This window comes from Myotis yumanensis, unplaced genomic scaffold (genome assembly GCF_028538775.1).
Source record: "Myotis yumanensis isolate MYYU_CA2020_CCGP unplaced genomic scaffold, mMyoYum1.0.hap1 SCAF_3, whole genome shotgun sequence".
Lineage (NCBI taxonomy): Eukaryota > Metazoa > Chordata > Mammalia > Chiroptera > Vespertilionidae > Myotis > Myotis yumanensis.
In genome coordinates, this window is record NW_027223754.1 from 200,843,239 (window position 1) to 200,854,812 (window position 11,574).

Genomic DNA, 11,574 nt, shown 5'->3' on the forward strand with positions numbered 1-11,574 from the left:
GGTACCATCTCACACCTGTCAGAATGGCCATCATCAACAAATCAACAAACGACAAGTGCTGGAGAGGATGTGGAGAAAAAGGAACACTTGTGCACTGCTGGTGGGAATGCAGACTGGTGCAGCCACTATGGAAGGCAGTATGGAGGTTCCTCAAAAAATTGGAAATGGAACTCCCATTTGACCCTGTGATCCCACTACTAGGAATATATCCCAAGAAACCAGAAACACCTATCAGAAAGGATATATGCACCCAGATGTTCATAGCAGCACAATTCACCATAGCTAAGATCTGGAAACAGCCTAAGTGCCCATCAGTAGATGAATGGATTAGAAAACTGTGGTACATCTACACGATGGAATACTATGCTGCTGTTAAAAAGAAGGAACTCCTACCATTTGCAACATCATGGATGGAACTGGAGAGCATTATGCTAAGTGAAACAAGCCAGTCAATGAAGGAAAAATACCACATGATCTCACTCATTCATGGATAATAAAGACCATTACAAACTTTTGAACAATAATAGATACAGAGGCAGAGCTGCCTCAAACTGATTGTCAAACTGCAGTGGGAAGGCCAGAGAGAGTTGGGGGGCAGGAGGGAGGGGAGTAAGAGATCAACCGAAGGACTTGTATGCATGCATATAAGCATAACTAATGGACATAAGACACTGGGGGGTAAGGGAGGGTAGTGGTTTGTCAAGGGCGGGGGGGGGGAAAAAGGATACTTATGTAATACCCTTTGTAATACTTTAAGAGGAAAATAAAAAAAATAAAAAAAAAATAATTTGGAAAATAAAAAGCATTAGGTGAAATCATATCACTAAATGAAAAAAAAAAAAAAAAAAAAAAAAAAAAAAAAAGAATGCCCACTGCTCATTCTCTGTGCTGATACAGCTTTCAGGGAATTTGGTCATGTATTATTTAGTCTGATCTCTATAACAGCCCTATGCCATGGAATCATTAACCCTACTTTCCTGGTGAGGAAAATTAAACCTCAGAGAAGTCCGCTGACAAGTAGAAGTGGGGGGATTTAACCACAGTTTTCCAGTGTTCTTTCCACTGAATCACATTGTGTCCATCTCATCACAGATGCTGAAATTTATCTTTTTTGTTTTCATAGAATTTTCTAAAAAACATTTTGCTCCCTGAGGAGTGGCAGGGAATGGTTGTATCCATCAACTTTGCTGGGTGGACCTTAGCAAAACAAAGTGCTAGGATTGCCCTGGCCTGTTTGGCTCAGTGGATAGAGCATCGGCCTGCAGATCAAAGGGTCCCAGGTTTGATTCCAGGCAAGGGCATGTACCTTGGTTGCAGGCTCCTCCCTGGCCGAGGCCCTGGTCAGGGGTCATGCAGGAGGCAACCAATCGATGTGTTTCTTTCACATCAATGTTTCTCTCTTGTCTTTCCCTCTCTCCTGCACTCTCCCTAAAAAATCAATGGAAAAATAGCCTCGGGTAAGGGCTAACAAAAAAAGGGAAAGAAAAGAAAAGCGCTAGGATTGTTGTAGCATAAAACAAAATAACATACCTAAAGCACAAATTACCCAATGCCTAATACATGTGAAAACTGAAGTGGTTGTTATCACTGTAAAGGAAAAGCCATCACTTGTGTGTCCTAGGAAGACAGTTGTGTCAGGCACTTCGCTGGGTGCTGGCACTAAGTAAGGAATCTGGGTTACCGCACAGGACGTGGCCGTGTCAACAAAGTTTATCCTGAACGTCAGGCAGGCCGCCCCTGCGCCATCCTGTTACCCCTGCCGCCACTGTTCTACTTTGGCAGAGATGGTGTTGCAGAGTGGCCAACAGTGTGGGCTCCGAGGCTGGCTGCCTGGTGTGAATGCTGGCACCACCATTGACTGGCTGAGTGACCTTGGGCAAGCTGTTTAACCTCTCACTGCCTCAGTTTCCTCAGCTGTAAATGGGAACACTAGCAATAGTAGCTACATCCTAAAACTGGCACAGGTAAAGCACATAGAACAATACTTGGCACTTAATACATGCTGAGTGTTTGATATATCTAAATATGTATCTCAGTTCTTTCTGAGTCTTGCAAGTGCTGGCTGCATTATATGACCTAGGAAGTCTAAGAAGGATTGTTGATATCTCTCTCTCTCTTTCTCTTTCTCTCTCTCTCTCTCTCTCTCTCTCTTTCTCTCTCTCTCTTTCTTAGGGCGAACTCTTCCTGAACAGCCAAACATGCAGGATTATACAACGGGAGCTCTTATTTGACCTGGGTGTGGCCTACGGCATTGACTGTCTACTCATTGACCCCACCCTGGGGGGCCGCTGTGACACCTTTACTACCTTCGATGTCTCGGTCAGTCCTACAAACACTACTCTTATTGTGATAAGAGAACCTTGAGCCAAAGAACAGTCTCATGACCCTGCATGGGCTCAGCTGTCAAACTACCGAGGGCTGTTCTCTTCAGATTCGCAATGAACAAGCATCTACCTACACCTGCACAGGCCTTGCACATTTTCATTTATCTACCCGCCCATCTGTCTGTTCATTCCCTCACCATCAGGGAAACAGTTGTTGGGACCAACCACGTGCCCTGCCAGTCATTTGCAAGCCCACCCATCCATTCAGTCATTCCCTCATTCATTCAACAAGCATGTTTGAGCTTCTGCTATTTTAAACCATATGAAATTGCCATACTTGACAGGCTGTGACTACAAACATGGCAATTTCACATGGTTCAATCCAATATCTTATGCTACCCGCACCTCCATTCATCTGTTCACTTATTAAGAACATGGGTTAATGCGCCGAAACCGGTTTGGCTCAGTGGATAGAGCGTCGGCCTGCTGACTGAAGAACATGGGTTAAGCTTCCATCCTAGGCCCTTCACTGTATGAGGCATTTTCCTATTTCCCATTTAACCATCTACCCAGTACCATTCACTGAGTTTGGTTCGATACGCATCTTATCCCTACAATAATCCAATAATAGAAGTAGTTATCATCAATTCTATTATATAGACTTGGAAACTGAGTCTTAAAGAGGTGAAGTGACTTACATGGAAAAGTCTGTCACCATTTGATTTGGGGATCTGGCAACCTGTAGGCATTTGATAAATATCCCAAATTATTAGAATATCCATCAGACAAAGTAGGAGATGAAAACCCAGTTATCCTTTCTGCTACAGAGATGGTGGCCTTCTTAATTTCCCAAGTATATTCACACACATTTTTTTAGTTAATCATTTTTCCTCGCCAACCCCCTGAAATACAAGAATTATTATGCCTACCTTATAGATCAGAAAACTAAGCACCAAAGAAGGTGACTGGCCGAAATATCCCAGCTGATTTGTAATGTTATTGACACCTGCATCCACGTTTCCCGCTGGTATACCATATGCCTGCATGATGCTACGCTGGTCCACCTCTGTGGAACAGGGAACTGTTCATCACTGAGAGCTCAACCAAGGAGTTGAGGTCCAAGACAGACGTTCAGAATTCTCCATGGCAAAGCTGACCTGTATTTGCTGTTATATTCTTGATCATAGTCAGAATTGTAATCAAGATTCAGTTTTTAGTCAACTCATCAAGACATTCACTAGGGGCATTTCCTTGTGCTTCCTAATATTCTTGATTTTTAAGTGTTTCTTTCCTTGACTATTAGGGGGATTGTGGGAGCTGTATCTATACTCCCAGCTGCCCAAGGTGGACGAAACCAAAGGTAAGGATGAATGCAACAATAACATTCAGAGAGCAATAGATTTGTTTCATTATCAGACCCTAATCTGCTGGTTCGTGTAAGTAAGCGTGCATGTGTGTGCATCGGTGGGTGTGTTGTATAACTAATTTACGCCATTCTTTCAACAGCCAGGCCAATCAGGTGAAAGATGAACATTCTTAACCAAGGCAATCTGTAACTCACTGCCCAGCTTCTAGGAACTGTCTAGAAAAGTCATGGGAGTGTAGATCTAGATCATTATAATGATAAAAAATAATAGCTGGATTTTATTGGCTGTTGTTCATGTCCCTGGAGCTACATTGAGTTCTTAGACATTATCCCTATTCCTCATTATAACACTCATAAGAAGATATTATTACCTCCGCTGGTGAAAAATGTGAGTGGCAGAAAGGGTAAGCAATCAGCCATGGTCACACAACTAGTAAGGAGCAAAGAAAGCCATGTAAAAGTATTGGTTAAGCCAATGAAATTTGGAGTTCCTAGACAGGGGGTCAAATTCCAGTGGGCAATCCTTGGCAAATCACATAGTCTATACATTATTTGACTCTGTAAAAAGGAGCTAATAACTATTCAGTGTGTGGCTATTAGGATGTAAGTTTTAAAATGCAGGTTATAGAGCCTGCCACATAGTAAGCATTCATTAAATATTGGTTTTATTACTTATTCCAAAGCCAAGTTCTTTTTTTTTTCCTCTTTCACACTGTGTTTATTTGGGATGGTTGGAAAGAGTGCATAATTATAAAAATTAAAGTATTTTAACATGCTGGGTCCTTTGAGGCAAAGCCAAGTTCTTTCTATTCTACTAGGAAACCCTCTTAACAAAGACATCCCTGCAAAACGGAAATGTAACTCAGACCCTTCCTTCCGGTGATTAGGGGGCCTTGCCCTGATAGAAAGCTACCTCTTCCCCACCTTTCACCGGGCACCCTTTGCAAACACACTAAGGGTCTTAAGGCTGGAGAGAGATCTTTCTAGCACTGGGCTCTCCCCCATTCATTTGCCTATCTATGCCCCCAAGAAAAGAATTCCCTGCAAAGGCCATTGAGTCCCATTTTCGACTTGGGCGGTACCCGGCTCCCCCACTGGGAGCGGGCTCGAGCCTAGAGCCCAAGCCAGGCAGCAGACAGCAGAGGGCTGTTCACTCTCTTCCTTCAGGGCGTGAAGCAGAAGTGTCTGTACAACCTGTCCTTCAAGAAGAACCTGGAGGGCTGCCGGCAGCAGTGCGCCCTGGTGATCACATTGCCCAAGTGCTGCAAGGGCTACTTCGGGAGAGACTGCCAGGGTGAGGGCACCTCGGATGGCCGTGAGGTTCCGAAAGGATTACACAATTGCTGTGCTGCATTTGAAAGTACTGAGATTATAAAGGGCGTGTCTTGGGGGAGGGAGTCCATCCTCCTCATGACTCTACTAAGAAAAGATCCCAACACAATCGTGCTGCAGAGCTGTATAGCTTTCCTTTGACTTCTTCTCTTGTCACATTTTGGTTTTGACAGAGCTGAGTCTAGTGCATGGATTTTGATTGGGTATCGTGCATTTTTGCTTTCTAGTGTGGCATAAGGCATTTCCCATGGCGCTAGATATACCATGTTTCACTTTTTACTCTAGTCCATGATCCTGACAAGTGCATGAATTTAAATGTACCTAATAGAATTCTACCCTGGCAGGGTGCTAGACTAACATGATATGTTTGGGCCATTCTTTAGTGAAAACCCCCCTGTTACTGGAAATACAACATAGTCCTCCCTTTCTTCACCAGGAAAGGGCTCCTTGTCAAAGGGCATTTGGGCCCCATCCTGAATCCCCTGTGTCTAGATACAATAATACAGCAGCATAGCAAATGCAAGGCACTTCCTATCGGCCACACATGGGTGCTACTTCCCATATACATCTTCATATTTAAACCTCAAAACCCCTAAGAAGTAGATAACACTGCCATCCCAATTTTACAGGTGAGAACATGGAGGCACAGAGAGAATGAGAAGCAAGCCCAAGGTCCATTTATTCTGGTTCAGTTGAGAGAATTCTGGGCTGGGAGTCCACACATTCACCCAGCCTCCACTCTCCATCACTAAAGTGTGGACCGTTCCATTTGCTCAGTGCTTTATAGTTTTAAAATGTTCTAAGTTATAGTACCTCGTTGGATCTTCATGTCACAATGTGGTAGGGCATATTATCATCATCATAATCATCATCATCATCATCATATCATCATCATCATCATCTAGAGCTAAGAGATCTGAACCTCAGAGCATGTTCATTATTCAGCCCAGATCTATTCATGCCCAAATACAGTACACAGTTCAGGGTATCACCCTGCCATGGTAGAACCCCATCAGATACATTTAAGTTCAGCGGTGTGCCCTACACATTGAGACATCATGTGGGTATGTCCCCAGGGCCACAGTCCCTCTGGGCTAATGGAGCTCAGAGCCCACAGCTGCAGATGGGTTAGCAGTGCATTTACAAATGCTGGGGAGGCTGTTGAGTCCCTGTAATTTTGTCTCTTCCAGCCTGCCCCGGAGGACCAGATGCCCCGTGTAATAACCGGGGTGTCTGCCTTGACCAGTACTGGGCCACGGGAGAGTGTAAATGCAACATTGGCTTCAACGGGACAGCGTGCGAGCTGTGCTGGCCAGGGAGATTCGGGCCTAACTGTCAGCGTAGGTGGCACCCCCGCCCCTGCTCAGCCTCTTGTTCCACTGAGTACTCCCTGCCCTGATCCACACCCGTCTCCTGCCCTGGAAGCATGCGTCTTCCCCTCTCCCACCCCTCACCCCCATCTGCCTCCCCTTACATGCCCTTCCCCCTCAGATGTGTGTGCATTTCCATCCACTGAAAGAGCTGCATCTCTGAAAGTGAGCTCACATCCCCTGCAGCCACCAAGACAAGCTGTGGCTGAGCAACATTCATTCATTCAGTTATTCAACCAACATGTATTATTCAGTCCTTACGAATACTGATAGCTAGTAGTTTATGGAGTGCCTACTATGTGCCAGGCAGATCCATTTTACCATTTAAACCTCACAGCAACACTTTGAGGTGGGTACTGTTGTTATTCCCACTTAGCAGAAGAGGAAACTGAGGCACTCAGAGGCTTAACAGCCAGGAATTGTTCTAAGTTGTAAGGACACAGTGGTGTAGAAGGGGGCAAAGCCCCAGCTCTCAAAGGGTGTGTATTCAAAGGGAGAAAACAGATAAAAACTGCAGAAACAAAAATAGTTATCCTATATAATAAAAGTCTAATATGCAAATAGACCGAATGGTGGAACCACCAGGGAGCAACAAAGGAGCTGGCCCAGCCCAGCTATGGCGAGTGCCAGCGGGGGCCCTCCTCCCATCCTATCACCCCACTGGTCATCCCGCAGAAGGAGACCAGCGGCAGTGGTGGGAGATGGGGCTGGTGAGTGGGCAGCGCCAGGCCAGCCAAGGCGGGTGCCAGTGGGGCTCTCCCTGCCCCCCACTTGATTGCCCTGCCAGTCACCCCACAGATTGGCCCTGATCACTGGCCAGGCCTAGGGAACCCTACCCGTGCATTATTTGGTGCACCAGGCCTCTAGTAAAGGTATAAATACAAAGAAGCAGGTACAGGGAATGGTAAAAGAGAGATGAGCAAGTGCAAAGGCCCTGAGGCAGGAGCAGGCTTGCCATGAAACAAACAGCAAAGAGGCCAGAGTGGCTGAGCAGAGTGAGCACAGAGGAAGAAGAAAAGAAAGCATGAAATCTGCAGGTCACCAGGGGCCATGTCACATGGAGGCATCTTAGCCCAAGAAAGATCTATGGCATCTGCTCTGAGTGTGATGGTGGCCAGTGGAAGGTTATGAAGGGAGGAGTGTCAGGAGCAGATTAGAAAGGATGGCTCAGCTGCCCTGTGGAGCATACACTGCCGGAGAGAAGCACAGAAGCAGGTTCACCTTTAGGGAAGCTAATGCCACAACCTAGGTGAGAGCTGGTATTGTCTGGGGCTGTGGTAATGCTGGGGGTGGCGAGAAGTGAAAGAATTGGTACATATCTTGAAGATTTTACTGTTAAATAGATTTCTCTGTTAGGGGGCCCCAGATAAGGTTCTCTCCCTCTCCTGTTCTGTTTTCTGATGTAACCTCATTGCCCAACCATGTCTGCCCCAAGATAGCCACTGAATCAGTTGTTTTTTGAATGTCTGGATGGATGAGTGAATGAGCGAGTGACTATGACACAAGCAGGCTGCCTCCCACACCAACAACGCAGCCAACAGGTGGCGAGTGAGCTGGTTGATTGGATTTCAATCCCTAATCACTGATCACTGATCACAATTTGCTTTACAGCCTGTGGCTGCTCAGACCACGGACAGTGTGATGAGGGGATCACAGGCTCCGGACAGTGCCTCTGTGAAGCTGGGTGGACCGGCCGCTTCTGTGACACACAGGCAGGTCTGTCATGGGTGTGAGCAGCTGCCAGCAGCACCAGGGGTCAGGAACCCTGCCCTGAGCGTCCAAGTCAGGTTGGCTCTGAGCACCACCTGAAAAAAAAAAAAAAAGGAAGTAAAGCAGGTGCTCCCTTCACCACATGAAAAGCTGACTTGGATGTGTGGCCCCAGGCCTCAGGAGGTGTGGTGACTTGAAAGAAACGTAGATGAACATATTTCATGCAAACCCATGAAACTAGCATGCAGTCCTGTGCAGTCACAGAGGACCCACCTCAGGCAAAGAATACAGGATCGGGCAGGGATGGGCCCCGGGATCGTGGTCCTGGGCCCCAAGGCTGAGTGCTTTCATAGGAAATACAGTCGGGAATCCTGGATCTGATTCCATATTCTGCTACTTTCCAGACCAGTGGCCCGCTCTGAGCCTTGATGTGCTCATCCTTTGAAAAGAAGTGTGTGTTTCACATTTTGCAGGGGGGTCGGGGGGAGGGTTGTTGTGAGGGCCAGCGATCATGGTTTTGAAGGGCCCGGTGTACGTGGGCTCTTAAAAACAGTAGCTGCCATTATCATTGTCATCCTTATCAAGTCATCATTATCTTGATCCTTACTGAGCAGTTTTCTGAGCCTCCTCGTGCCGAGAGCCCTATTGCTGGCAGAAGAACTGAAATATAAAGGTTAAAGTATCTCATGTGAATCACTGCCATTTCATCCCTCTGATTAACATTGCAGAGATAATGTTTTCAGATAAAGGAGTGATTCCAGAATTTCGGGATCTCCAGGCTAGAAGGGACCTTAGCAAATGACCCCATTCCTCGGCGATGAGGGGACACTTGTGAAACACAGTGGCAAGCCAGAGGGGAGTCTTGGGGAGACAGCTTAAGTGGGCCTCACCTCTTCTCACCATGACACAGGATGAACGGTGACCTTTTTCTTTGCAGCTTTGCCTGCAGTGTGCACACCTCCTTGTTCTGCTCACGCCACCTGTAAGGAGAACAACACGTGTGAGTGTAACCTGAATTATGAAGGCGACGGGATAACGTGCACAGGTGGGTCCCATTTGTGCACGTGGGAAACAGTCATAGTGTCCGGGCTCCATCCTGGCCCTTCTACCTCCTACCTGGGCCACTTGGCAATACCTACCCTGTCTCTGACTCAGTTTCTTTAATGGGTTTGCTTACACCTGACCTGCCCACCCCCCAGGTCATGGTTTGAAATTGCTTTGCAGACTGTGTTGCACTTTATTTTGTAGTGTTTTTTCTAACTCTATGAGTATTCCAGTCTTCAAAAAATTCAGAAGATACATTATAGTATTAAAAAAAATAGTTAAAACTACACATACTCCCACTATTTAGTAAGAACCACTCTGAACATGGCAATGTCTGTATTTAGTAGTGAGGGTATGGGTTCAGCCACACGGAGACCCAAAGGAACGGTGGCATAAATATGGCTGATGTTTAGGTGTTTATTTTTATCTCATAGAACAGTTTGGATGGAGGCATCCAGGGCTAACATGAGGTATCACTCTGAAAGGTCATCTGGGAGCCCAGACTCCTTCTATCTTGTTGCTCTGCCATCATTCAGTTGCCTGACCTGAGATAGCTCCCACCATAAACACATCCCAGGCAGCAAGAGAGGGAGGAAGGAGATTTAAGGGCACACCTACTAGTTGCTAAAATCCTGTCTGCTTCTATCCCATTGGTTGTAGCCTCATTATCTATCACATGTAGTACCAAGGAAGCCTGGGAAATGCAGTCTTTCATGGGGCAACCATGAGCCCAACTAAAAATCTATAAAGGAGACAATAGGTACTAGGGGAAGTGAACAGTCTTGGCCACAGGTACTTTCTTTTTTCACAAATAATTATTCACAGAGATAGAAACTTTCCTTACAAAAAATGAGATCTCACTATGCCTGCTGTTTTTTTTGTTTTGTTTTGTTTTATAAATCTTTATTGATTTCAGAGAGGAAGGGAAAGGAAGAGAGAGAGAAACATCAATGATGAGAGAGTATCATCGATCAGCTGCCTCCTGCATGCCCCCTACTGGAGGATTGAGCCTGCAACCTGAGCAGGCGCCCTTGACCAGAATCGAACCTAGGTACTTCCAGTCCACAGTCCAACGCTCTACCCACTTAGCCAAACCAACTAGGGCTATGCCTGCTGTTTTGTAATCTGCCACAAGGCAGTCCAGAAATGGTTCAGCCCTCAACAATGGCAGCAGAGTCCCAGGTCTGTCTTTCTACCCCACCATCCTTAGGGGGAGGCCTTTGTCCTAATGTCCATTCTCTCAGGGTCTCAAGTGGCTGCAACAACTCTAGGCCAAAAGGCAGGTAAGAGAAATCAGATGGCTTTCCAGCTACTCCTGAGGCTAGAGCTAATCTGTGACTGGGTTGAAATTTGGGGGATTGTGAAAACAAAGGTGATAAGAGGCAGCACAACAGTGGGGACAGCACAGGCTTCAGAGTCAAACCAACCTGGGTTTACAGCCCAGCCCCGCCACATTCTAGCTCTTTTGCCTTCACCAGATCAGTGAAGGTCTCTGAGTTTCAATTTGCTCATCTGTAGAATGGGGTCATGTCTATCTCACACATCCTCCGTAGTGGGCTAACTCTACACACACATATACACGTATGACTGTCCTAACATTAAACACCCAAACTCATGCAGAAAAGTGCTACCCAAGTGGAGGCTAGCAGTATGTGACAAGGGGCAGAGGTGGGCTGATGTCGTCAGGCCTGATCTTTGAGAGGATTAGCCACAGGATAGTAGGGTTTGCAAAGGCTAACACAGAGGCCACAGGGCCTGGGGGGAGAGGGTGCCAACATGTTGGGGCCACTGACCCTGAGGTGACCCACAGCCCAATCTGAAGCCCGTTGCACAGACAGTGGCTCATGAGCCCTCTCTCCCTGCTCTTGCAGTGGTGGATTTCTGCAAACAGAACAACGGGGGCTGTGCGAAGGTCGCCAAGTGCTCCCAGAAGGGCACCAAGGTCTCCTGCAGCTGCCCGAAGGGCTACAAGGGGGACGGTCGCAGCTGCTCGGAGGTAGACCCCTGTGCGGATGGCCTCAACGGGGGGTGTCATGAGCATGCCACCTGCAGGATGACCAGCCCGGTGAGTCTGTCTCCCCAAGATCAGCTTCTGGGGCCTCACTCGGCCTCTTCTCCCCTCTGCTTCCCGTTCGGCCTCTTTCTACACTTTTTTCCCACCTTCGTCTACTTCTCGTGAAGTCGGCGAGCAAAGGGCAAGGCGGCATCCTAAGCCAGAAAAGGACCTTCGTGGAAAAACTGGTGAACTCCACAGGAAGTCTATTGTTTAGTTCATAGTAATGGACCAGTGCTGATTTCTTAGCTTTGACCCGTGTACCATGGTGACGTAAGATGTTAACATTAGGGGAGGCTGGTGGAGGGCAGATGGGACAAACTCTCTCTGCTATCTTTGCAACTTTCCTGTACATCTAAAGTTATCCAAACTCAA

At 46.8% G+C, this 11,574-nt stretch overlaps 1 protein-coding gene across 1 annotated transcript in view; it reads left to right on the forward strand.

The window, feature by feature from the left end:
- The window catches only part of STAB2 (stabilin 2), a 136,051-nt gene that overhangs the window by 105,105 nt on the left and 19,372 nt on the right, over positions 1-11,574 (forward strand). The window contains exons 53-59 of the mRNA XM_070410924.1: positions 2,173-2,319; positions 3,628-3,684; positions 4,858-4,984; positions 6,213-6,362; positions 8,004-8,108; positions 9,040-9,147; positions 11,018-11,211. Coding sequence (XP_070267025.1) covers positions 2,173-2,319; positions 3,628-3,684; positions 4,858-4,984; positions 6,213-6,362; positions 8,004-8,108; positions 9,040-9,147; positions 11,018-11,211 — 888 coding nt within the window. The remainder of the gene's footprint in view (positions 1-2,172; positions 2,320-3,627; positions 3,685-4,857; positions 4,985-6,212; positions 6,363-8,003; positions 8,109-9,039; positions 9,148-11,017; positions 11,212-11,574) is intronic.